This window comes from Callorhinchus milii, unplaced genomic scaffold, assembly GCF_018977255.1.
Source record: "Callorhinchus milii isolate IMCB2004 unplaced genomic scaffold, IMCB_Cmil_1.0 Scaffold19, whole genome shotgun sequence".
In the NCBI taxonomy this organism is placed as follows: Eukaryota; Metazoa; Chordata; class Chondrichthyes; order Chimaeriformes; family Callorhinchidae; genus Callorhinchus; species Callorhinchus milii.
Genome location: NW_024704760.1, coordinates 4,916,491 through 4,941,825, shown reverse-complemented (window position 1 = coordinate 4,941,825; position 25,335 = coordinate 4,916,491). Strand labels below are relative to the sequence as shown.

General features: G+C 45.1%; 1 protein-coding gene and 1 non-coding gene across 2 annotated transcripts; both read right to left on the bottom strand.

The window, feature by feature from the left end:
* Positions 1–334: 334 nt before the first annotated feature.
* pim1 (serine/threonine-protein kinase pim-1-like) lies at positions 335–8,972 on the bottom strand. Its single transcript, NM_001292576.1, is given in 6 exon segments — positions 335–752; positions 1,358–1,534; positions 5,128–5,494; positions 5,991–6,041; positions 6,615–6,721; positions 8,729–8,972. Coding segments are annotated over 6 exon segments (951 nt in total). The 5' UTR covers positions 8,814–8,972; the 3' UTR covers positions 335–588.
* An 11,584-nt stretch (positions 8,973–20,556) lies between these two features.
* trnak-cuu lies at positions 20,557–20,629 on the bottom strand. The gene has a single exon. It is a non-coding gene; the product is annotated as a tRNA-Lys (tRNA).
* Positions 20,630–25,335: the final 4,706 nt, after the last annotated feature.

Genomic DNA, 25,335 nt, shown 5'->3' with positions numbered 1-25,335 from the left:
TTAGAGTTTATTCATTGCATTGGTTGTGCACTGATGATGATACTGACGTGCCTTGGCTTCTTATTTGAGTGTGTTGGACAAGCAAGACCGCACGAAGGAGAGTTGAGGTCATTTTGTCGAATTAGTGGCGATCAATAGGCGGAGAATGGGGTTGGGAAGAGATCTTTTTCGACCCTCTCTTAATTTTTTTTTGTTTCTGTCACCGTTGACAAACAAAGGCTGTAAACAAAATAGTGACGAGAAGGTCCCTGTGTGTACGTACGAGGATTGTGCGAAAGAAAGTTTTAAGTTCGTTCAGAAGCAGCAGTACGGAAGTTCAAGTATTTTCTTTTTTAAGTAAGTAGGATCCAGCGTTCATAAAAGGCACTCGCAGAGGAAGAGTCAGGCTTGTCGTGATGCACGATTCAAGTTAATGACAACTGAAGTTTGTTGGTTTTCAATCTGGCCATTCAGCACTCCTCTCACTAATGAGACTCCGGATTCTAGTGAATGTGACCCGAGGCAGCGAGCTATTTGGTTCCTCTTAAGGAAGGCGGGAGTGGAGGCAGTTGACTTTCTCAGGCATCGATTGCCCTCCTGACACAAGTCCTAATTTGCTTGCGTCGCCACTTGGCTCAGGCTGTGCAGTCTTAGTCCAATGGCATCTTGTGAATCCATGCAACTCTGCATCCAGGGGTGGTTGATGATGTCTTCAAAGGATGGTCGCTCGGAAGGCCTCAGGGACAGACATGACCTGATGAGATGCTGACATTCTGAGGGCAAACAAAAAAAAAACCACGTTACAAAACTTAAATAGAGAAAGAGAAGAGCTTTCATGCCTTGCTGTGTCTTTCACGTCAAGAGGGCGCCTCAGAACGCTTCACAGGACTTATTGTGAAGTGTAGTGACTGTGTTTTGGAGGCAAACGCAAACCAACACGGTTTTGACAGCCAGGACCAGCCGGGAATGTGCTTTAACCACGACTCCTGCAGATTCCAACCCAGGAGAAACAGAACCAAACTCCTAGCTTCTGGGTGGGCAGATAATACAATCCTAACCACAGAAGCGCTCTGGGACGCTACCTTGTGTGAAGGGCGCTCTATCATTGCCAACTTGCTGTTGTTCAGCCCCACAAAGCCAAGCGAGTTCGGCAGGCAGGAAACGAATGCACGAAAATCCATCAGTGATTATTCATACACTTTTTCCAGGTGCCGCCAGCCTTTTAACACTCAGCATATATGGCCTTAAGTACAGCGGTGACTGACTTAATCGACGCGTACTTTTGAAAGATGGGAGCCCTTATATTGGCTGGAGGCAGAAATCTAAGACAAGGCAGGCGGAGGGAGGGGGGGTCTGATAAATCCAAGCAGCAGCTTACCAGCTGAGACCCTGCGCCTGAAGAGGACTTGTCCTGAAATTATCTCCTCGTCCTGCTCAAAGGGGATGTCCCCACACACCATGTCGTACAGCAGCACCCCAAGGGACCACACCGTTGCTGATCTGCCGTGATATCTGTGGTAACGGATCCATTCAGGTGGGCTGTAAACTCTGGTGCCTGCAAAACACAGTAAAAAAAAATGCATTCATAAGTACGTGCCTTCAAATATTATTATTATTAACAATAATCTTTGCATTTGAAAATAATAATCCTTGCATTTGATACAGTGCCTTCTCACGTCACTGACACACCTCAAAGCACTTCACAGAATATATTGTAAAGTGGGTTGACTGTGTATTTTGTAGGTGAAATACACCGGCAAAAAAACACTATACTGGCTAAAAGTACCAAGTCACTTAAAAAACTGTTTGGTGGTATACTAAATTACCACCTGGGTCTGAGAGAGGATTTAAGTTTGCATTTTCTAGACTCGCATGACAATAATTTTTTGGGTGCAGTTTGCTTCAGTTCGAAAAAAACAAATCTGCTCAACAGTTTTATTGCGCGAATAAAAAAAAAAACACCCCCAAAAAAAAAGCTACCCGCGTTTCACATCAACAAGAGTGCAAAGGCACTGCAAAAAGAAAGATTCAAATCGCGCTGCATTATCTCGTTCCGCCCATAACTCTGCAGGAAATGTGGTTAAACCACTCTTCCTCCCTGTCCTGGCCTGAACTTGTCAGTTATTGAATCGCTGCCATGCAAGCTTTTGTTTACAAACTTTGGGTTGTAAAACCACATGCTCCAACCGAATGGTGGCGCCAAACCTTGAGGTGTGATATCTTTAACTCCAGCTCAAATCCCAACGATCAAAAAAAAACCAAAGCCTCCAGCTTTTTAATAATAATCCTTGCAATCGACATTTCACGTCCTCCAGACGTCTCAAAGCGCTTCACAGAATATACCGCGAAATGAATTGACTTGTATATTTATTTGTTTTTCTCTCTCTCTCTCTCTCTCTCTCTACCATCTCCGAACAACACGACCTTAATTCTTCCCTCCTCCCCGCTCCGCCTCCAACCACCGGAGAGCAACAGAAGGATTTCACCTCTAACTCGAGGAGCGCTCACTTGATATCTTTATAAACGCTCTCGAGCGCACAATAAAATAAAAAGCGCGTTTTTTTAAACTGCAGTTTAAATGGGAAATTCTTTTTATTTATAAACCCTCTGAAACATTTTTTTTTAAAAAAATAAAATAAAACAGCGGCGTAAGGGTTGACCAGAATTCGACAAATTCAAAAGCTTTGATGTGCCCTTTGTTTATGTTGAAACCGAAACATTTTGCGTTTGGAAATGTTTAGTCTCGTGTCACGTTCCGTGTCCGTTTCAAAAGGTTCTCCACTCCCCCCCCCACAAAAAAAAATTCCACCCACCCCACTCTCTTTTCCTTCTCTCTGGCAATTAATCATCAAAGGGGGGGGGGGAGGAAATCAATTAAGATTTTTTTAAAAAAGCGGCTATTATGTTTCAAAACATTTCCATTACGAAACCCAAGGACTCAGGGAAAGAAAAGGAGGTGTTTGAGTGAGCGCGTGAGTGAGTGAGTGAGTGAGTGAGCGAGCGAGTGAGTGAGTGTGGGGAGGAGAGGTGGGGGGGGGGAGAAAGAGTGGCCAATTATTCCATCCCATGGGCTAAATTTAGCTCAGGATTAAGGGCGTTCGAATTTAGAAACGGTATCGATTTTCCTTTGTCTTTTTCCTTCCCTCTCCTTTTTGTTTAAGACTCCGCAGCAAGAGGGCAAGTCCGGTTATCCGAAGTAAAGCTGGGTATCGCGCCAGAGCGTTTCCACAACAAAAGGGTGGCCGACAAACCAGTTCTGGTGTCTTTCCCTCTGCTATTTTAGCAGAGCAGGAAACCAAAGCCTTTCTCGCGCTCTCCCCCCCCCACCACCCCTTCCCGCCCTTCTCAAAACAGCTCGAGAAACCTTCAGGTTTTGTTTTGTAAACACAAGAGTGAGGGATACATTCAAATTAAAACAAACCCTAAACAAACTTCCCCTTTTTTTTCACCCCCCATCCAACCCCCCCCCCCCCCACCCCATCCAGTCTCTCCTCCCTACACACGCACAAACTCTCTCTCTCTCTCTCTACGTCAACAGGGTTAGATATTATCCCCCTTGAGATTTTCAGGTACTATTTCCATTGTGAATTCCCCCCCCCACACACCCCCCTCCTCTCTCTCTCTCTCCCTCTCTCTCCTCCCCACCTTCTCGTAAATAAAGAAACACGTTCTGGGGTGGGGCGGGGGGTGGCGAGAGAGCGAGAGAGAGGAAGAAAGAGAGGAGTGGGTTTTTTTTCTGGAGATTTATTACAAAATAGGATTTTTTGGGGGGTGGAGGGGGGGGGGCGGGGGTTCTTCTCTCCCCCCTCTCTCTCTCTCTCTCTCTCTGAGGTTTCCTGAGATCCGATGACGGGGGGGGGGTTGTTAACCGCCCTGATTACGTGTCCAGTCCTTGCGTAATTTTATTCGGATCCCCCCCCCACCACCACCCCTACCTTTTCCCCTGTTAATTAATTGATTAATTGATTAATGTCAACTAACCCACACACCCACACGCTTACTCACACACACTGCACACTCTTCTCTCCCTGCCACAAGGGCAACCCACAGTGAGTGGATACCGGACTTACTGACACTGTGACACATACCAAGCAGCCAACACCAGTGTTTCCGATCAAACCTCTCTTTGCTTTTGCTTCTCAGAAACGCCTCCCTCCCACCACATCACGACCCAAAAAAGGAAATAAACCGCCAAACAATAACAACAGAGAAAGAGAGAGAAAAAAGGCTGTGTGTGTATATGTGTAAATGTGAGTGAGTGAGTGAGCGAGAGATGGGGGTGTGTTTTGCAATGGATTTGAAATCTTATCCACAAAACAAAAGGCTTATTTTTTATTCCTCCCCCCTCCAGAAAGAATAATTAAGGTTACGAGCTTTAAAGTAGATTTGTTTTGGATACTCTCTATATATATATATAAAAAAATTCATTCCCCCACCTCAATTTTTTCTTTAAACACTCAAAAAGTTGGCTCTGTCAAAAGTCAAGTCACCAAATTTGGCGCTAATCACACTAAACCCTCTGTGTGTACAAAAAAAACCACACACACACACACAAAACTCCAAAGACTTTGTCCTGCCAAACACACACATATACACACAACAATAATAATAATTCCTGTGTATTACACACACAATAATAATAATAATTCCTGTGTATTACACACACAATAATAATAATTCCTGTATATTACACACACAATAATAATAATTCCTGTGTATTACACACACACACACACCATTTACACACATTCACAAATAATTTAAATACAAGAATACTTCACACACACACACAAATAACTGACACACACACACACACACACACAATTTTTGTGCACACTCAATAAATAATTCAGACCCACACACACATTCATTCACAGACACAAAAAAAACCACTGACACACTTTGTTTTAAAAATAATAATAACAACAACAACCTTTGCATTTCTCTCTAAAAATAATTTAAAAATTTGCATTTTTACACAACACACACAACACAAAAATTAGCACTTTTTTTTCCCCTGGGGGTGGTGGTGGTGGGGGGGGGTGAGAAAGTGACCCCCACCCAAATAATTTGACACCCACATTTTTTTTATATACCCCCCTCAAAAAAACAACAACAACAACAACAACAACAAACCAGCCAGCTCACCGTCAAAGTCGGTGTAGACCGTGTCCTTCATGACGGCTCCCGAACCGAAATCGATCAGCTTGAGCTCCCCGGTCCTCATATCGATCAGGATGTTCTCGTCCTTGATGTCGCGGTGGACCACCCCACAGCCCTGGCAGTGCCGCACCGCCTCCAGCACCTGCACGAAGAAGGTCCTGGCCAAGTCCTCGGGCAGGGCGCCCTTCTCGGTGATGAAGTCGAACAGGTCCTTGACCTGCTCCGGCCTCTCCATGACGATGATGAAGCTGTCGGGACGGTCGAACCAGTCCAACATCTTGATGACCCCCCGGCAGCCCGCCCCCACTTTCTTCAGGAGGGCGATTTCCATCGGGACCCTGGCCCCGTTGGGCTGTGAGTTGGAATGGGATGGTGGGAGGGGGGGTGGTGGTATTGGGGGGGGAGAGAGAGGGAGGGAGGGAGGGAGGGAGAAGGAAAAAAGGAGGGAGAGAGAAAAAAAGAAATGATTTAGAATAAAAAAAAATCCACTTACAGACACAACATTCAAAGCCATTCAAATCCCTCCCCCCCAAAAAAAAACACTCACACACACACACACACACAAGTCCTTGAAATCCCCCCCCCACCCACCACCACCCTTTCTATCAAGGACTTTGTATCCCACCATGAAGACTTAGTGAATTTCAGTCTCATTATGGGGGGGGGGGATATTTAAGGGGGTGGTGTGTGTGTGTGTGTGTGGGAGGGAGACAGACAAAGTTGGTGCAGAAAAAAAACTACACCAACTCAACCCCCCAAACCCCCAACACACAAAAAAACTGGCCAAGAAACCATCCCCAACCCCAACCCCCCCCTTGAAAAAAAAACCCCTGTCATGTGTTACTCACCATCTCAGCCCAGTCGGATACTCGATCTCTGGCAACATGTTTGATAGCGACCTGAGATACACACAGAAACAACATCAACACCACTGCAAACACAGGAGGCGCTTTAACTGTGCTTTTTTCTCCCACCCCATCACCCCCACACCACCCCCCCATCACCCCCCACACCCCACCCCATCACCCCCCACCCCACACCCACCCCCATCACCCCCACCCCATCATCCCCACCCCCATCACCCCCACACCCACCCCATCACCCCCCACCCCCACACCCACCCATCATCCCACCACACCCCCCCCATCACCCCCACAGCCCCCCCCATCACTCCCATCACCCCCCCCCCCCCCATCACCCCAACCCCCATCAGAGTATTATTTATCCCTCTCTACTTATTCAGTTTAAAACCGTTGCCTTTCAAGAGAGAAGAAGAATCCAATAAAAGTCTATGTTGAATTAAAGCAGATCTGTGTCCCTGGTCCCCCCCCCCACCCCCCAGCCCCCACCCCCCAGCCCCCACCCCCCCAGCCCCAGCCCTACCCCCCAGCCCCCAGCCCCCACCACACACACCCCCATGTATAATAATGATGTGTTTGGGATGTGTAGATGTATTATGCAGTGGTCTGTACCTGCACACCGTCTGCAATTCTGCTGCCAGAATAGACTGTGCCAAAGCCTCCACTGCCCAGAACTGCACCGACTTGATACAGTTTCTCAAAAGGCTCTCTTTCTTTCACTGTGGGGGGGAGAGAGGGGGGGAGAGAGGGGGGGGGGGGGGGGGGGGGGGGAGAGGGAGGGGGGGAGAGGGGGGGGGGGGGAGAGGGGGAGAGGGGGGGGGGGGGAAAGAATTCAAGAGAGAGGGGGTTAGTGGGGTCGGTTGGGGCCACCGATTGCAATTGCAACCTCTCCCCATTGTGAGCCACTCGGAGCCCCTTTTGTTGTCTTCTCATCCACTCACACACACACACAGCGAGACCCCGGGACACAGGGGCCCTGTGACAGCACAGCCACACACTCACACACACACACAGGGCACACTCACACACACACACAGGGCACTCACACTCACACACACTCACACAGGGCACTCACACTCACACACACTCACACAGGGCACTCACACTCACACACACACACACAGGGCACACTCACACACACACTATACACTCACACACAGTGCACACACACACACACACACTATACACTGACACACACACTATACACTGACACACACACACACACTATACACTATACACACTCACACACACAGTGCACACTCACACACACACACACACACACTATACACTCACACACACAGTGCACTACTATACACACACACTATACACTCACACGCGCTCTCACACAATACACACACACACTCACCCACACTATACACTCGCATCCAATACACACACAAACGTAACGCACACACTATACAACACCCCCTCCCCCCCCCACACACAGCCCCCCCCCCACACACACACCCCCTCCCCCCCCCACACACAGCCCCCCCCCCACACACACACCCCCTCCCCCACACACAGCCCCCCCCCCACACACAGCCCCCCCCCACACACACACCCCCTCCCCCCCCACACACACCCCACACACACACTATACAACACCCCCCCCACACACACACAGCCCCGGAGCTGCCCGGGGGGGGGGAGGGGGGGGGGACAGACCAGCGGCACAACTCGGGGGGAGAAACGTTTGCAACGAAGTGCTAATGATCATCAATCACCGCCATCGGTATTACTGTTACTGTTATTATTATTGTTGTGACTTTGTGGCTGGGGGAGGGGGGGGGCTCACCTTGCTGTAGTTGGATCTGTGTGGGGGGGGGCTGTGGGGGGGCTGTGGGGGGGGGCTATGGGGGGGGGCTCACCTTGCTGTGTGTGTGTGTGGGGGGGGGCTGTGTGTGGGGGGGGGCTCTATGGGGGGGGGGGCTCACCTTGCTGTGTGTGGGGGGCTGTGGGGGGGTGGGGGTGTGTGGGGTGGGGGCTATGGGGGGGGGCTCACCTTGCTGTGTGTGGGGGGGGGGCTGTGTGGGGGGGGCTCACCTTGCTGTGTGTGGGGGGGGCTTGGGGGGGGCTGTGGGGGGGGGCTCACCTTGCTGTGTGGGGGGGGCTGTGTGGGGGGGGGGCTATGGGGGGGGGCTCACCTTGCTGTGGTGTGGGGGGGGCTATGGGGGGGGGGCTCACCTTGCTGTGTGGGGTGCTGTGTGGGGGGGGCTATGGGGGGGGCTCACCTTGCTGTGTGGGGGGGGGGTTGGGGGGGGGCTATGGGGGGGCTCACCTTGCTGTGTGTGGGGGGGGGCTGTGTGGGGGGGGGCTCTATGGGGGGGGGGCTCACCTTGCTGTGTGGGGGGGGGCTGTGTGGGGGGGCTATGGGGGGGCTCACCTTGCTGTGTGGGGGGGGCTGGGGGGGCTATGGGGGGGGCTCACCTTGCTGTGTGGGGGGGGGCTGTGTGTGGGGGGGGCTGTGTGGGGGGGGCTGTGGGGCTACCTTGCTGTGTGGGGGGGGGCTGTGTGTGGGGGGGCTGTGTGGGGGGGGGCTGTGGGGCTCACCTTGCTGTGTGGGGGGGGGCTGTGTGTGGGGGGGCTGTGTGGGGGGGGGCTGTGTGGGGGGGGGGCTGTGGGGGCTATGGGGGGGGGGGGCTCACCTTGCTGTGTGTGGGGGCTATGGGGGGGGCTATGGGGGGGTGGGGGCTATGGGTGGGGGGCTATGGGGGGGGGCTCACCTTGCTGTAGTTGGATCTTGTTCGGCACATCCACACTCGATGTCGAGTACATATGAGCGAGTGATCCGATCTTTGAAAGCAGCATCGCCTTCACCCCCAAACACCGCGGGTCGCAGAATAGATGGGACAACGCTTCCCCTCTCTCTCCTCTCTCTCTCCTCTTCTCTCTCTCTCTCTCTCTCTCTCTCTCTCTCTCTCTCTCTCTTCTCCTCTCTCTCTCTCCTCTCCTCCAAAGAAAAAAAAAGATTCCAACCAGGAATCGATGGATGGATCGATGGATGGATCGCTGGTCTTGATGGATGGATTTGATTGATTGATTGATTGATTGATCGATCGATTCAAACCAGGAGACCAAGAGAGAGAGAGAGAGAGAGGCGCACAGTGTAGAGAGTCTTAGGGGTGTGTGTGTGTGTGGGGGTGTAAAGAAATACGTGGGTTCGATCACCACCACCACCACCACCACGTTGGAACGAAACCACACACACAACACAGTCGATCCACAAATCTCCCTCTTCTTTCTCTCTTTTCTGTCTCTTTCTCTCTCTCTATATATATATAAATCAATATATATATATATATTAAAAAAAACGAGACGTTTCTTCTTTAAAGTCCAAAGCTTGCGATGTTCTCTCCTCTCCAGATGTTGGTGGCAATGTATATGTGTATATATATACACACACACTGAGGATTCCCAAAGTCCCTTTAAAAACGCAGAGTTAAGTTGTGGTGTTCCTTCTCTCTCTCTCTCTCTGTGTGTCTGTCTGTCTCTCTCTCTCTCCTTCTCAAGGAGAACGATGGCCACGAGAGAGAGGGGGGAAAAAAAAATAACAGCAGTGCCCCCCACCCACCCCACCCTCCACCCACCTTTTGTTTTTTCTTTTCCCCCCCAACAAAAAGAAATAAAAAAGAATAATATAAAACAGCAACTGCAACAGCACCAGCAAACCAACCAGAGAGAGACACAGGAGAGAGACAGACAGACAACACACAACAGCAACAAGAAATGAAACCAAACAGATCAAAGTTCTTTGTATATCACAGTCACACACACACACACACACAGTCACACACACACACACTGGTTGTGTTGTGTGTTGGTTGTGTTGTGTTGGTATTGAGTGACTCTCTCTCCTCTCCTCTCCTCTCTGTCCTCTCCTCTCTCTCTCTCTGAGCTCACTCTGCTACTGGCAACGACTGTACACAGATAGTAAAAAAAAATTGGGGTTGAGTCGTTTGTAACATCACTCCAAATCCCTCCCCTCCTCTTTCTCTCTCCTTTTTACTCCCTCCCCCTCTCTCTCTCTCTCTTCTCTCTCTCCCTTCTCTCCTCCTCCTCTCCTTTTTACTCCCTCCCCTCCCCTCCTCCTCCCAAAGGCACTGCCTCCCTCTTGTGTTTGAGTCAGTAACACCCAATGGAGGCAAAGCGACTTACACACATACACACACACACACACACACAAAAAAAATAGAATGAAATTGAGTAGACACGACGTGGCGGGAATGAGTACCCGCCAAAAAAAAAAAGATACATATACATATATATATTTATCTCCTTTTTTCTACTATGTGAATATAAATTGCTTTGATGCATCTTGTCTGGCTGCAGACACATTTTTTTTTCTCCCCCCCCCACACTCCTCCATCACTCACCCCCACTCACCCCACTCCCCCCCAAAAAAAATATTAATGATAAAAAGAGAGATGGGGATAAACTGATGAAAGGTCTCTCTCGATTTCTTTTGAAGCAGTGGAGAAATGCAATGCAATTTTTAATTTAAATGTTCTTCCCCCCCCCCCCCACCATCCCTCACCCCCCCCCCCCCCACCACCTTTCCCTCTCCCCATGCAATTCACTGTGCAATGCAATTGCTTTGTTTGACATTTTTTTATATCTATAAAAAAATATATATATCTCTGTTCAAAAAAAAATTCCAGGTGTTTTAAAATAAACGCGTGGGTAGTTTTTGGTGGAGGGTTTTTTTTTGGGGGGGGGTGGGGGGTGTTTTTTTTATTGCAATAAAAAAAAGTATTGGTGCAGACTGTGTGGGTGGAGGGGTGGGTGGGGGGTGCAGGTAGGAAATTTCAGCTACTTTTTAAGGACAATCTCTGTGCTTTTTTTTGAAGGGGACACTCAGATGGTTGGAATCCACGACAAAGACAGTGTTGCAGAGAATGAATGCAGCGTTGAAACTTTTCCACAGACACAGACACAGAGAGAGCAGATTACTCCCATCCCCTCTGAAAACACACTCCACGTGTACCTCGATTTCTCTCCCAAACCCCACCCCCCCTTTTTTTTGCATTCAAATTCAAGGAAAATTGGTGTGAATAAATTCACCCCAAAAAATTATTGATCTGCATTGATCTACAAGTCCACTGGGGATGGATTGGTTTGGGTGCAATGACTGAAAACACGTGGCCCAAGAATATTCCTTCTTGGTAACATTTTGAGGTTTTTTTTTAAAACCCCCTTTGGGTTTTCCTCTTTGATTTATTCTGCACGTACTGCTGCGATTGAAAGGGGGTTCGTTGCAACCTGGATGAACGTGCAATAAATAAGACAGTAATAAGTCAGGAATGAGTACTGTATTCACTGTGTAATCCTGGAGTTAAAGTGTTAACATTATTATTTTAACAAAGGATATACAGAGAAGGGGAAATCCATTGTCCTTCAAAGGAGGTGTTCTCTCTCTCTCTCTCTATATATATATATATATATACACACATAATATACAATATATATATAATTATATATTTATGTAATTTTCCCCATTAAATATTTTATAGAGTTAGATTTTTTTTCTGACACATGAACCCTCACTCACTCACCCTTTGCAAATCACATTCACCCATGCCAGGTGCAAGCAGTTGGGGGAAGAGTTTTAGACTCACTCTTGAGTGCAAACTGCATTTTATTCTATTTTTTTTTGCATCCCTTAGATTGGTAATCACTGTGTGTGTGTGTGTGTGTGTGTGTGTGCAAAAGAGTTGAGATGTGGGTTTGATTCCCCAGCCTGATACTAACATGAGAGTGGGAGGGTGTGGGTGTGTGGAGAGAGAGAGAGAGAGAAAGGTAGAGGTGAGGGGGGAGGAATGTAAATATTTAAGAAATAAAACGATCTGAAAAAGAAATGCCATGCATTAATTGTTCTTAGGTGACTCCTAGTAGATTCTTGTGTGTGTGTGTTTGTGTGTGTGTTTGGGGTTGGGTTGGTTGGGATGAATGATTGCAGAATTTTTTTTTGGGGGGGGGGGGGGTTGGATGGTGGTTAGGAAGGTGGGGGTTAAGTGGTTGGGTTTTGTGATCAGTTGGAACAATTTCTCTCTCTCTCTCTTTCTCTCGAGGGGGGAAAAAACCCACAGGCAATGCAAATCTGTTTTCAATGGTGCCAGAGAGAAAATGCTGCATTCCTCACATACTTTCAAATTGGGTGGTTACTGCTCTCTGGACAATGTGGGAATGAATCACAAGGGAAGGGAGGGGGTGGTAGTTGGTGGTTTGGGAGGAACTGCTGCCTTATTCTCGTGATCAGGTATAAGTTAACAGCAAACAGAACAGAACCGACCATAGTCGATGGAGGTCGCTGCCTGGAAAAAAAAATTCCACACATGAAAGGCTTTTTTTTTACACATTGCAACGCATCACGGCTCAGGAATTTCCTTTCATTGCCTTTTGCTTCCTCTTCAAGGGGCTGGCTGGGGTTGGAGAAGGCGGCGGGGGTGCGGGGTGGGGGGAGAGGGACAGAGGAAAGGATGGATGGTCGGTGCGTTGAGACGTTGTTGTTGTTGACGGTGGTAACGACAACAGCTTGCATTTATGTAGCATCCTTCGCGCCGGGAGCACTTAACGGTATCTCAGATGGCAGCGTCTGATTCAAATCACATTTTACCGATTCTGGTATTGGTGCTAGCCGATCAAAACAGGGGGAAAAAAGCAACTGAACTGTCATTTTAGAGAGTGGTTGACCAAAGAAAACTCAGCTTGGTATCTTACATCGTAATTTGTTGTTGTTATTGTTGTAATCCAGAAGTTTTCGGTTTTGTTTTATTTCTTTTTAATTTCCCTCATCCTTTAGGAAAGTTTCTTTACTTCACAGGCCTCTGTTTACCTAGCGATGAGTAGGAACCCGGTTGTAAATCGATTGGCAGATCGCATTTAAGGTGGTAATAATCCCTTTTTTAAAAACATTTGGTCACTCAATCCACGACTGTTTGTGGGACGCTGCTGTACACTATTGGCTGCCACGTTTGGTTCACAAAGCATACAATGAATTCATTTTGCAGCACCCTGTGAAACGCTTGGAGATGTCCCAATGCGCCCAATGATAAGGCGCTATATCAAATACATGAATTATTACTATTATCCTTCCAGAGGCACAGAATTTGGACTAGTCTGAGCCTTTTTTGTCTTAAAATTGAAGATTATGTAAAATATGCACACAGCAATGTCCCCCAAACAGCTATGATGTCTCACAGTACTTTACAGGATATACTGTAACGTGAAGTGACTGGGTATTTGTGGGTGAATACAATTGTACACAAGTGCTCAACGATGTCTCAATAACCTTTAAGTTTCTATTCTTCCTTCTGTGAAAGTACCTTGTTTCTGCTTAGGGAGCAATACAATCATCTCTATAAGAGATGAATCAGTGTAAAAGGGAAAAGATAAGTTGATTTAGAAAAAAACTCTTAACACTTTGATGAGTGTCTAGTTGCAGATTGAATCAATACACCGAACTTGCTGCCTCTATTACAGTACAAAACTAATCACAGGCACTATACAACCAGGGCACGTGTGCACAGGAATATTTTGTTACTGTATGATGTAGACTATTGCTGTATTCATTCTCAAAGGGACAGAATCTATAGAAGCCGTGTTAAAGACAGACAGACACAATCATCAGAGATAGACATCAGAAGTAAGGGTATTAGTGGGTTTGGTAAAATAACAGAAATGGGATTAAAAAGATTAAAGAACAACTTGCACTTATATAGCACCTCTCGCGTAGCATAAAGTCTCGAAGCACAGATCATCAAAGTGCACAAAACCCATCACATGATCACAAAGGTTGCTTTCGATGAAGAAGGCTCTTTGGTTCTTTTGATCTCATCCCACTCTGCCGTCCTCCCATCACAGCATCAAGCTGTTTTTTTAAAAAAATGCGTCCAGCATCCCCACCTCGACCATCCATTCTGGTAGCCATTCAAGCCATTAATTACCCTCTGGGTAAAAAAAATAAATACTGGTGTCTGTTCTGAAATTGTCCCCTGCAACCCTAAACCTGGATCCTCTTATTCTGCTGTCTCGGTGCATGTGAAGTTCCACAACATGGAGCAATAACCTCAGTTTCCACATCGATCCATGAGAAATGGACATCTGAGTATCCACATGTAACTATCCTGGCAGGATTCAGTGACTACAGGAGCTGAAGGAAGTGAGATAATATTACTGTCATTGAATTCTGAAATAGCATCTTATCATGTCACTGAGCCATCTCAAAGCGCTTCACAGGAATTAATGGCACGTGGAGCCACTATGTATTCGTAATAATAATAATAATAAAGATCCTTGCATTTGATATAGCGCCTTATCACATCGTTGAAATGTCTCAAAGTGCCTCACAGAATATATGTTTTGTGGGCAAAACGCGGCAGCCAATTTGTGCACAGCTGTAAGTAAAGGTTGACAGATGTTGGTGGAGCTTCTCTCTCCCCCATCATGCTCCGTCGTTGTACTAATAAACTTGACATAAAATTGCTTCATAACGAAACATCGTCTTATTTTTTTAAATATGGGTCGTGCCGATGACCAAACCTGAAACATTTGAAATAAAGTTTGTTATTCATTGTCAAAGGTCAAACCACCTGACTGCCTGTTTAAATCAGTCATATTCAGACCACAATCATGAGTTCTCAGAAGGAGTTCGGGTTCAAACAATCTATCTGAACCACTGGAATGAGTAACAGCGAAAGCTCGATTGAGTGTGGAAGCTTTTCTGATTCTCCCCCCAGGTTGTGGCATTTGCATAAAGGTTCCTTCGCTGCCAAATGACGGGAACAAAACCCTCTCGGCAGTCACTCAAGTAAAATGCTTTTTATTTATTTATAATCTATTTACACAGGGACAGCCCCCTGTTTGCTGGATACTAGTTTCTAAGGGGACAGAGCTTAGAAATGTATAAGACATAAAAGAATCAGGCTAAAATTGAATACATTCAGCGGCAGTTATGGTAATGGTATGATGTACAGTGCACACTGGATAAAAGCTGATAATTTATTCACATCTGGTACTTCAAGGCTCATGTTTGGCTTCTTGCCATCTCTCATGTGCTTGGCTTGTAAACTGTACAGGGAGGTATGAGTACCATAGCTGAGGACCTGATATTTGTATGAATGGCATACAGCGTCCAGCTGACAGACATACCAGTGTCGGCTTTTGTTGGGCATGCTGCGCATGCCAGTGATAAACTGAAGGAATCCGCAAAGAGCAGACTTTCCACTAAGAGATAAGAGACACGAGTTCGCTTATGGAACAGCTGATTCATAGGAACATAGGGACAGGAGTAGGTCATTCAGCCTCTCGATCCTATTCTGCCATTCTATAAGATCATGGCTGAACTCCAATTTGCCCCCCTTGCCGCATATCGCTCAATACCCTTACCTATCAGAAATCTATCTACTTCAGTCTTGAAAATTTGAATGGATCCAGCTTCCACAGCCTTTTGGGGAGAGAATTCTAGATGTCCGTTATCCTTTGCGTGACAAAATGGGGCGCAGGTGTGGGGGGGGTTGGGGGGCGGTGGGAGTGGGGTGCGGCTGGGAATACAACTTCATATCTACTAATATCACCCCAGCTTGTTTTAGGGTATGTTGTACTGGTCAAGGCATTCTCCTTCAGATAAAATGCTACAATGGATCCCATTTCTGTGGGTCAACCCATCATATGGTGTTTCAGCCATACAGACAGAAGAAAGCATAGAAAATGAGAGGTTTGGCACATTGAACCAACTTTGCCAATGGGTCTTCTGGTTTCTACAACCCCTTCCCTCATTATCACTAGTCTCCTGAGGAAACAGTCTCCACAAACATTCCTTCATCCCCAAAGTAATTGACTGAAACTTCCCCTTCCCCCAGCGCAGGAATGCAAGAGCTGTCCTATGGAATGTCTTATCATCCGGGTCAATCCTTATTCACACATTGTCATCAGACCCATTCCTAATCAGAGTTTGTTTGGTAATCCGGGTGTCTGACACATGTGGAAACTTATCACCGTGTTCACTGAGGACAAGTGTTAATTGAAGATTTCTACCACTGATATCGCACTTGTCGGAATGGAGCAACATATTTAAAAGTTGCATGTATCATGTTTCAGCCAACTGTGTGTCCTGACTTTCCTCGCTAAGCCAGAAACTTGAATGGCAAAAGTGAGGAATGTTTCTTACAGTCGCTCACAAATATACAGTCAATTCACCTTACAGTGTATTCTGGGAAGCTTTTTGAGACGTCTAGAAGACGTGAAAAGCGCTATATCAAATGCAAGGATTATTATTATTATTATTATTGCAGGTATCTGTAAGAGGCAATAGTGATTTGTTTTAGTTTCAACTGTGGGATTTAACGTAAGGAGCACTTGGCTTGTGATTCATTGCAGCGTTTGAAGGGAACAATAAAAAAATGTTACAAATGCTGTTCATGTCGTGTATCGCATAGCTGACAGACGTCTGATTGCCTACTGCAGCCGTGAGATGTGTTCACGGAGCCGAAACTGCAACTCATTTGCTCAGCTGAAGCAAACCTGTCTACAGAGGAAGCTATACGGGAATGCAGGTTCTTTACACACACTGAGCAACCCTTTTTCACGCCAGCTGTATTTCAAGTGATATTTCCCACTGTGCTCCTTGTAATTCTTCCTGGAGACATCCCTCTTCATTAAGCATCTTTCGCTACTCATTGATTTTGTCCAAAGCAAAAGTATGATCAAAACCTTCAAGTCAAGGATTTCGGCTGATGGCTTAGTGGGTATAGCATCTCTGCCCTCACCCTTTGGAACCCCATCCCACTGCCCTTTCACCTCTCCACCTCCCTTGCCTCCTTCAAGGCACGTCTCAAGTCCCTCCTCTTCGACCGTGCCTTCGGTCAACCACCTACCTTTACCTTCCCTAACCTCCATCCTTCCTTATCTCAACCTCCTGTTCGGGTCTAAATCCCTGACTGTCCAGGGCCTTGGGACGTCCTCCCGACGTGACAGGCGCTATACAAATGTAATTTGTTGTTGTTTTCCAGGCACTGTTGATGCAGCCCTGTGCCATATGAACCAGAAAGCCAGTTTGTAGGTTTGATTCTCAGTCTATAAGGAGTTCATCGATCCATGTCTGAACGGCACAACAATTGACTTCAAATCACCTGGGCTAGGAATGAGAAAATTCATCCAGGATACTTGTTCCTGATCAGTATCACAAGAACACAGTGTAGGGGTCAGTTTATGCCACCAATGCACATTTCTAATAAGGATGTAAAACCTGTGGAAAAGTGTTTATATGTTTCATTGTAAAAAAGTGTTTATATGTTTTCATTGTTTATATGCTTCACTGTAACAATTATTTAGTTCAGGTACTTTTTCCCTTTTTAAAAGGTTCAGCCCTTTCTTTAACTGCCTGACTTATTTGGTGTAGCGCATAGAACTTTACTTCAAAACGGATTTTAATTCACAACAAAACGCTTGAATGCATGTTGATAATGGTGGGAAATATTCTCGCTCTTTCTTTCACATATTGCCGTGGTCCAACCTCCTATTGTTGACTGTACGTGTACACTTGGGAACTGAGGGAACCCATCACGATTCGAATTGGCAGACTTGTGTGTCAATGAGACCTAGAAGCCGAACAATGTGACCCCGATTCCCTTAGTTCAGGAAGTGCGTACTCTTGTTGGTGCATTAATATGCTCAAGTTACTCCAGTGCAACGTAATCGAGATATTGTACGTTGTGCAGGCAGCTTTACCTTAGTGGAGTCCTGTAGCTCAGTAGTTAGAGCGCTCGCCTCGCAAGCGAGAGTCCTTGGTTCGATTCCGGGCAGGGCGAAATGTTGGACGAGTTTCCTTACTCCACATGCCCCGTTTACCTGACAGTAAACAGAAATCCAGTTGTTAGTCGATTGGCGGATCGCTTTTCTGGGGGTAATAATTCCTTCAAAAAAAAAGCAATAATAAATTGGTCATTTCAATCCATGATTGTTTGTGGGTCACTGCTGTGCCATGTTTTGCCCACAAAATATATTCTGTGAAGCGCTTTGAGAAGTCTTAATGATTTGATAAGGCGCTCTATCAAATGCAAGGATTATTATTATTTTATTAGTAGCACAATCATTTTTTCTTTGAGTGAACCCCATTTCTGGTACGCACTAGATTTCTGTCCTCTGGATACTGATGCAATAAATTCAGTGCTTGCCCCCGTCTTATCCAATGCCATTCCTCTTCACTCACAAAAGCACACACAAGCACAGAATAGCCGAGACTATGGAATAATTTTATAGACTCTATAATAATAATAATAATCCATGCATTTGATGTAGCTAGGCTGTGTTCATTAGCAAGCTGTTTAAATTCCAGCAGTTACTCCAACCCACTCTCCGGGATCTTCAAGCCTTGACTGTCACTAAACTGTGTAAAGCACTTCTGAATTCGCTAAGGTAGGAATGGTGGATATAAAACAAGAAAGCAAAGTTGACATTGGCCTTTGTGCTATTTGGATGCCCTCCATTTTTCAGATGAGATGTTAAACCGAGATCCCATCTGACTGTTCAGGTGGACGTTAAAGATCCCACGGTACCAGTCGAAGAGAGAAGAGAGTTTCTCCCAGTGTCCTGGCCAACAATCCCCCAGGTCACTCATTTCATGGCTGTTTGTGGGAAATTGCTCTGCGCAAAATTGGCTGCCACGTTGCATGAGGAAAGAAGCTAGACTGCTTACAACTAGCTTGTCAGGCTCTCATATAACAACTCCTTTCTGCTGTGTACTGGACACTTATTTGGTTTGCAGTATCCTGGACCGGTGTTTAACACACGTTCCAATAAGTCAACTGCGAGTCAATTTGTCTGTGTGTGGATGAGAAGAAAGAAAGGCTTGCATTTTTAAAGCATTGTATAGATCAAAGCACCTTTTATGTCGTTTGACACAAGCGACGTGTAGTGACTGTTTCTTTGTAAACACAACTGACGTTTTGCGCCCAGTAAAGCCTCACAATGAACCATGTGAGGTGAATGACCGAGTAATCTGGAAGACTGTTGGCCAGTTTTGAGAGACGCAGAAAAGCCTTCATTAGCATACGGCACTTGGACTGAAACAAGGTCTCAGTTTAGGAATGAACTGATGCCTTGCTGCACTGTTTGAGACTGTTGATAATTTAAATAAAAACGTAATTTCATTTGTATTTATTTCACTTTAAAGTCGCGTCGAAGTCTTTTTTCTGCAAGTTTAAGCGTGGCGACGCAACAGTAGATTACAGCTTCCATCAGGAATCATTCTAAGAAAAAAAAGCCTGTTAGCCCAGCACTGGATCAGCCTGTGATTGATCACTGCCTTCTACTTCTTAATTACTTTCTTAAATTGGCAGACTGGCTCAAGGTGACATTTTCTGGCACAAAAACAGAAGGAACATACATCTATCTCCTCTATCTCCAATGCGTTAAAGCTCGAGTAAGCTCAACAATCCACTTTTCTTCAGAACCTTATCCTTGAAGTGGAATATCATTTACCTGAAATTTGAAGACAGCCGCCTCCTCCCCATCCCCTCAACATATGGTAGTAATGGATGTGTAAATCCTTGCTTATGCCCGCAGTTGGCAGACGCTTAGTCCTAACTGTGGGCCTCATCAAGGGTCAAAGTAACTTTACTAGCATATTGCCAGGGTGCAAATGTAACCCCTGTAGTGAACACCACTTGCCAAGATTACACTCTGTACCCATGGTCAATACCGTGACCTTCTCCTTCATGTCTCAAATGGCTCAAAGACTAAATATTTTTTGGCTTTTGACAAAAGTGCAAGAAGTTACATTAAAGATTATCTTGTAAAGCGCTACATTTTGGGGCGAGCACAGGTGCAGTCAGTGGCACAGCTGACCTGGTGCAAATTTGCAATATCTCCGCTGCCCTTAAAATAACAAGCTCCGCGCACTTTTTAAGAGACTCAACAACTGGCGGAGGAAACATTCATGGGTCCTGGCTTGGCACTTTTTGTATGGAACGGGAAAGTCGTTGCAAAGCATTTTAAAGCAAATCATATATGTCCTCAGCAATTACAACTTCTGCAAATCTGACTCTATACCTGTGGTATGTGGAGGATTCCGTCCATCCATCATAATTATTTCCCAAGGCACACTTTTAGGAAGTAAACTGGCAGTGAAAAATCCCCCTCGTCAAAATAAAATTGCTTCTGGTCATCAACAATCAGCTTTTAAGGGAAGTGATATTTCCGTACTGACAATAGGTACAGCAGGTCCATTTATACTGTGGTTCTACCATCGTAACCCTTCCCATCTGTAACAGCTCTGGGTATAGACCTGAGATAATAATAATAATAATCCTTGCGTTTGATATAGCGCTTTATCACGTCTTCGAGACATCTCAGAACGCTTCGCAGAATACCCTGTCAAGTGAATTGACTATACATTTTGGGAGCGAAATGCGGCAGCCGATTGCGCACAGCAGCGTCCCACAAACAGTTGTGGATTGCGTGACCAAATTATTTTAATTTACTTGGAAGGGATTATCACCCACGGAAAAGCGATCCGCCAATTGACTAACAACCGGGTTCGGACTTACTGCTAGGTAAGTCCTGCCGGGAATCAAACCCAGGTCCTCTCGCTTAAGAGGTGAGTGCTTTAACCACTAAGCTACAGAACTCCGTGTTCCACCTGCAACAGCTCTGGGTTTGGACCTGAGATACCAGGCGTATGATGATGGAATGTCACACAATATGATGTCTGACTCTGTACCTTTCAACAGACACAACCATCACGCCTTAAGATGTCAGAAAATCATGCCTTAGAAAATCTGGGCGTACCACACCTGTAAGACATTTTGAAAGCTCTCAGACTTATAGAGAGCAACTAAGATGCGAAGATGGGAGAAACCAAGCAAACAGCGAGGGCTGTGGCTCTATTACTGAGCTCAATGGAAAATTAGGTCATGCATTGTGGCAGTTGTCCACTCACGTGGACTTGCACCTGTTTGTTGACCCAGAACAGCACTGACCAGTCATAGAGCAGTGCGGATCCTGACATGGCTTGTCATCTGTCTTCATTCTTGAGAGAAGATGTCTCAGGGGGGACCTTATACAGGGACACACAATCCTAAGAGCGATTGAAAAAGTAAACTCCAGGACAATACTTTAAGGTCCACCAAGACAGAAGGACGTGAAGTGATAGATTTAAAGTTGCAAAGGGTAATTTCAGGACAGGACATTTACCTTTGCCCGGTGTTTAAGGAATACACAGTGACATCCTATAAAGCGCTTTGAGATGTCTTGACAACGTGATAAGGCACGATATCAAATGCAAGGATTATTATTATTAATTCACGAGCGCAACAGGTTGCCAGGAAGAGTGGAGGAGTTCAGGACACCAGATCCATTTAAAAAAAACAGCTGGATAGGAAGACAGTAGGGTGGGTATTGTGGAAGGATAAGATTGGAGGCAAGCAAGGTTACACTGCAACCTGGTATGAGTCTGATATGATCTCCACATCAGAATAAATGTGTCCGTAAAACTGATATAAAAGTCACTGATGGTATAGTGCAAGCAGAAGCCTGTCAGTAACATACCTGGTAGGTCACTTTGAGTGCCTGTGAAAAGCAAGGAACACCAACATAGAGACTGAGTGTGAATCTACTGTATATTCTGGATCAGAAAAGCATCCAATTTTTGATGAACTCCAGCTCCTGACATATTACTTAATCTTCCCAAACTGTTGCTGGTTTGCAGCAAGTCACACAAAATAAACTAATGTACTTTGCTTATCGTGTTCCACTTTGCCTGAATTGAACTTCAGTAGCCGGATTTGGAGCATGCCCACCTCTGTGATTCAGTCCAATGATGCAACACGACCACGTGAGAACGGATAACAACAATCCTTCCATTTGATATAACGCCTTATCACGTCGTTGAGACGTCTCAAAGTGCTTCACAGGATATACTGTAAAGTGAATCAACTGTATATTTGTGGGCGAAACACGGCAGCCAATTGCATTCAGCAGTGTCCCGTAAACAGTCATGGATTGAATGACCACGTTATTATTATTATTAATTTTTTTGGAAGGGAATGATCAGGGCATAACTTCCGCTGGAGGCTGTAAAGGTGACGATTGGTGAAGGATGCAAAGTGCAAGTCCTCTGTCCTTCTCCTCCAACAGCCTTCCAGGAGAACAACACAAACAACTGTGAGCGACGGACATAATAGTACCATAACAGCCAGGACACCCACATCCTCTGATCCCAACAAAGAAGGATAAGTCCTTTAAAAATAATTTTAAAAAAGTAATAAATAAATAAACAAATGGGTCAATCAATCCACGGCTGTTTGTGGGACACTGCTGTGCGTGATTGGTTTCCTCGTTTCGCCCACAAAATATACAGTTGATTCACTTTACAGTATATTCTGTGAAGCGCTTTGAGACGTCTCGAAGACGTGAGAAGGCACTATTCCAAATGGAAGGTTTATTATTATTAGAAACAACCAAGTTGCGCTAACACTTAATCACACTCTGTTCTCAGCTTGTACAACTCCACTCCAAAAGCATTTAATATACTGCACATTTATTATTCACAGAATAAGGATCTCTAAAAGCACACATATGCACAGAGACTGCTTGTTTGCTGCATATCTAGAATTGTCTGTACTATTCCTTGTGTTTAGCAAACAAATTGAAAAGAATTGTGTCCAGTTATAAGAAATATTTCTGCTCTGCCCACTAATTTTTCTTTGTTAAATGTTTCTGTCCATCCCAAATGAATGAATGAATGAATGAATGAATACATATAAAGAGATTTGCTGTGTTCACAGTGGCATATTCACAGCAGCCACTTTTACTTTTAAATGTATGTTTATGATGAATATTTGCGTTGACTGATTTGAGCGAGGTCAGTTTCGGAGTGTTGAACAGCCTTTCAGCTTTAATGTCAGTATTCATACACCCACCAGGACAGATAAACATCAAATAAAGAACGTAGAGTAAACCTTCTCTGACTCCAACACGTGCCTTTATCCACAACTTGAGAAAAAGTAGCCCCTCTGCACTGCACGAGCGAAACCTTTTCTACTTTGCACACCATTGAACCCTTCTGTATGAGACTTTAATTTGTGCTGAATTATGGATTTTTATCCACTTGGTGCTGGATTCAAATTGACCGTAACTCAATTTGCTTAGAATTGTTTTTTGGCCAGCATTGGGAGAGAGAAGGAGTGAGAAAGAGAGAGAGAGAGAGAGAAAGGGAAAGGGACAGCGTGAATTACATTAAATCAGCCTTAGCTGGACTGAAACTCACACATCAGTGACAAAAAGGCAATGCATCAAACACTGTAGCACCCAGATACTTGTGCTTTTGATTGTATCCTAATAATTGTAAACTTAGCATCGTGGCAGGCTTTATAATGCAGCATAATGTGAGGAAAATGAAAAGAATGGTATTAAGGTTATTAGTGTTTAGCAAAAGCGCATTATCTGTGTGGAAGGATATATTTGATTGAATTATTTAATTAAAATATGGCTTTTGATTGAACGTAGCTGCAGATAATGTTACACAAACCCCTCAGTCCATATTTAAAAGGATGTAGGACAAGATGCCATTTTTCTAACACTAGATAATTGTTTCCTAGTGGAAACTGATGTTTCCATCTGCCTTGGTTTAATATGTCTTGATGGGGTGATTGGAGCAGATTAATAGATCACATTTCTTTACTGCATGTAATTTTCAGTCCTTGAAAAAAACTTAAACGTGGCGTGGCGGAAATAGGAAAGATTCATTCTGCTCACAAAGTTTAAAATGTTTTAAAATGTGCAGCATCAGGTAGATGTCTGCTCCTAAGTAATACATTTTTTACAGCACAGTAATAGATTTTTTTTCTGAAACAATAGAGTTCTGGAATAAGGAATTAAACACAGATTGAAAATTTATAATTCAGCCTTTGCGGATCACACCTATCAATGGCCCGATGTTTATATTGCATCGGCAATACAAAATAAATCACTAAGATAAATAAATATAGAATCATATAAAATCTGCCACGTTTACAAAATACACAGCTAATTTTCTTTCAGAATATATTCTGTGAAGCACTTTGAGACATCTTAGCGACGTGATAAGGTGCTATATCAAATGCAAGGATTAATATTGTTATTATTAATTCCCACTTTGGTTTAGTGTGTGAGACTGTTTTATCTTTAAGTGTAAGACTATGTGCTATTATAGAAAATGTTTCAACTCAGTTTTAATATGGAGGCTAGTTATTAAAAAAAGAACTAGCTTCCAAATTAAGACCGAGTTGAACTATTTTCCATAATTCTACAAAATCTTAACTTTTACGACAAAGAAGGTTTTAAAGAAAATTAAACGTGGTGTAGCTGAAATGGAAAGATTGAGTATTTCCAATTTCAGCGCTGCACAAGATTTACTGTGAAAGTGCCGTGACTGTATATTTTGTGGGCAACGTGACAACCAACATACGCAAAGCAATGTCCCACGAACAGCCACAAAGTGAACACATTCATTTTGCTTTCATATATCTGTGGGATTGTTGGCCACTGGCAGTGCCATGGGATCTACATGAGATATCCTGCGTACTCTGATAAACCCACTTAATACGCTTAAGGTCAGCTCTGCTGATAATTCACTGGAGTCTAAACAAAGAAGAACCACATAAGTGGTGATATTCTATTTGCTGATAAGCCTAGTATGTGCAATTGATGGGATTTCAAATGGCAATAACTTGATGCATCACCCACATGATCTCAAAGCCGTCTTAAGCAGTGTTTAGGGTGCAATAGTTGGCTTGGGCGACAAAGGGATTGGAAAAGAGAGAAATCAATTAGGCTTATTATTGGACAATGTGCGTGTGCAGGAATCAAGTGAAATCAGGATCAGGCTGTGATGCCCTCCACTGTTGAATAGCCTGTCGACACTCACTGTCCAGGCTCACACATGAAGAATGCTGTCTTGGGCGAGTTACCAACGGGGCCATGTTCCAGCAGGAGACGCGAGAAGGGAAGGGGAGAAAATTGGCAACCACTTCTCACCCCGAAATAAACTGTGACCTTTGAGGATGCCCATCAGTAATGTGAGCCACTGACGTCAGAGATACGGTGTAAGGTTATTCCTGATATATTTAGTACACTGATCATTTGACCAGATTATGCACTGCTCTCTTGTGAATGCATGCGATTTTCCTATTCCTCACCTAGCATGCTCCCCTTAGCTCATTGTGAGTATCTTTGGTGTACACTTCATGGCTAGATACCGGGTAGCAGCTGACCATCTAGAAAGCTCGCGCAGCTAAAAATATCCCACTGCAAGCTGCTTTTACCAGTCCACCTCATATTCTTTTATGGCCTTTGC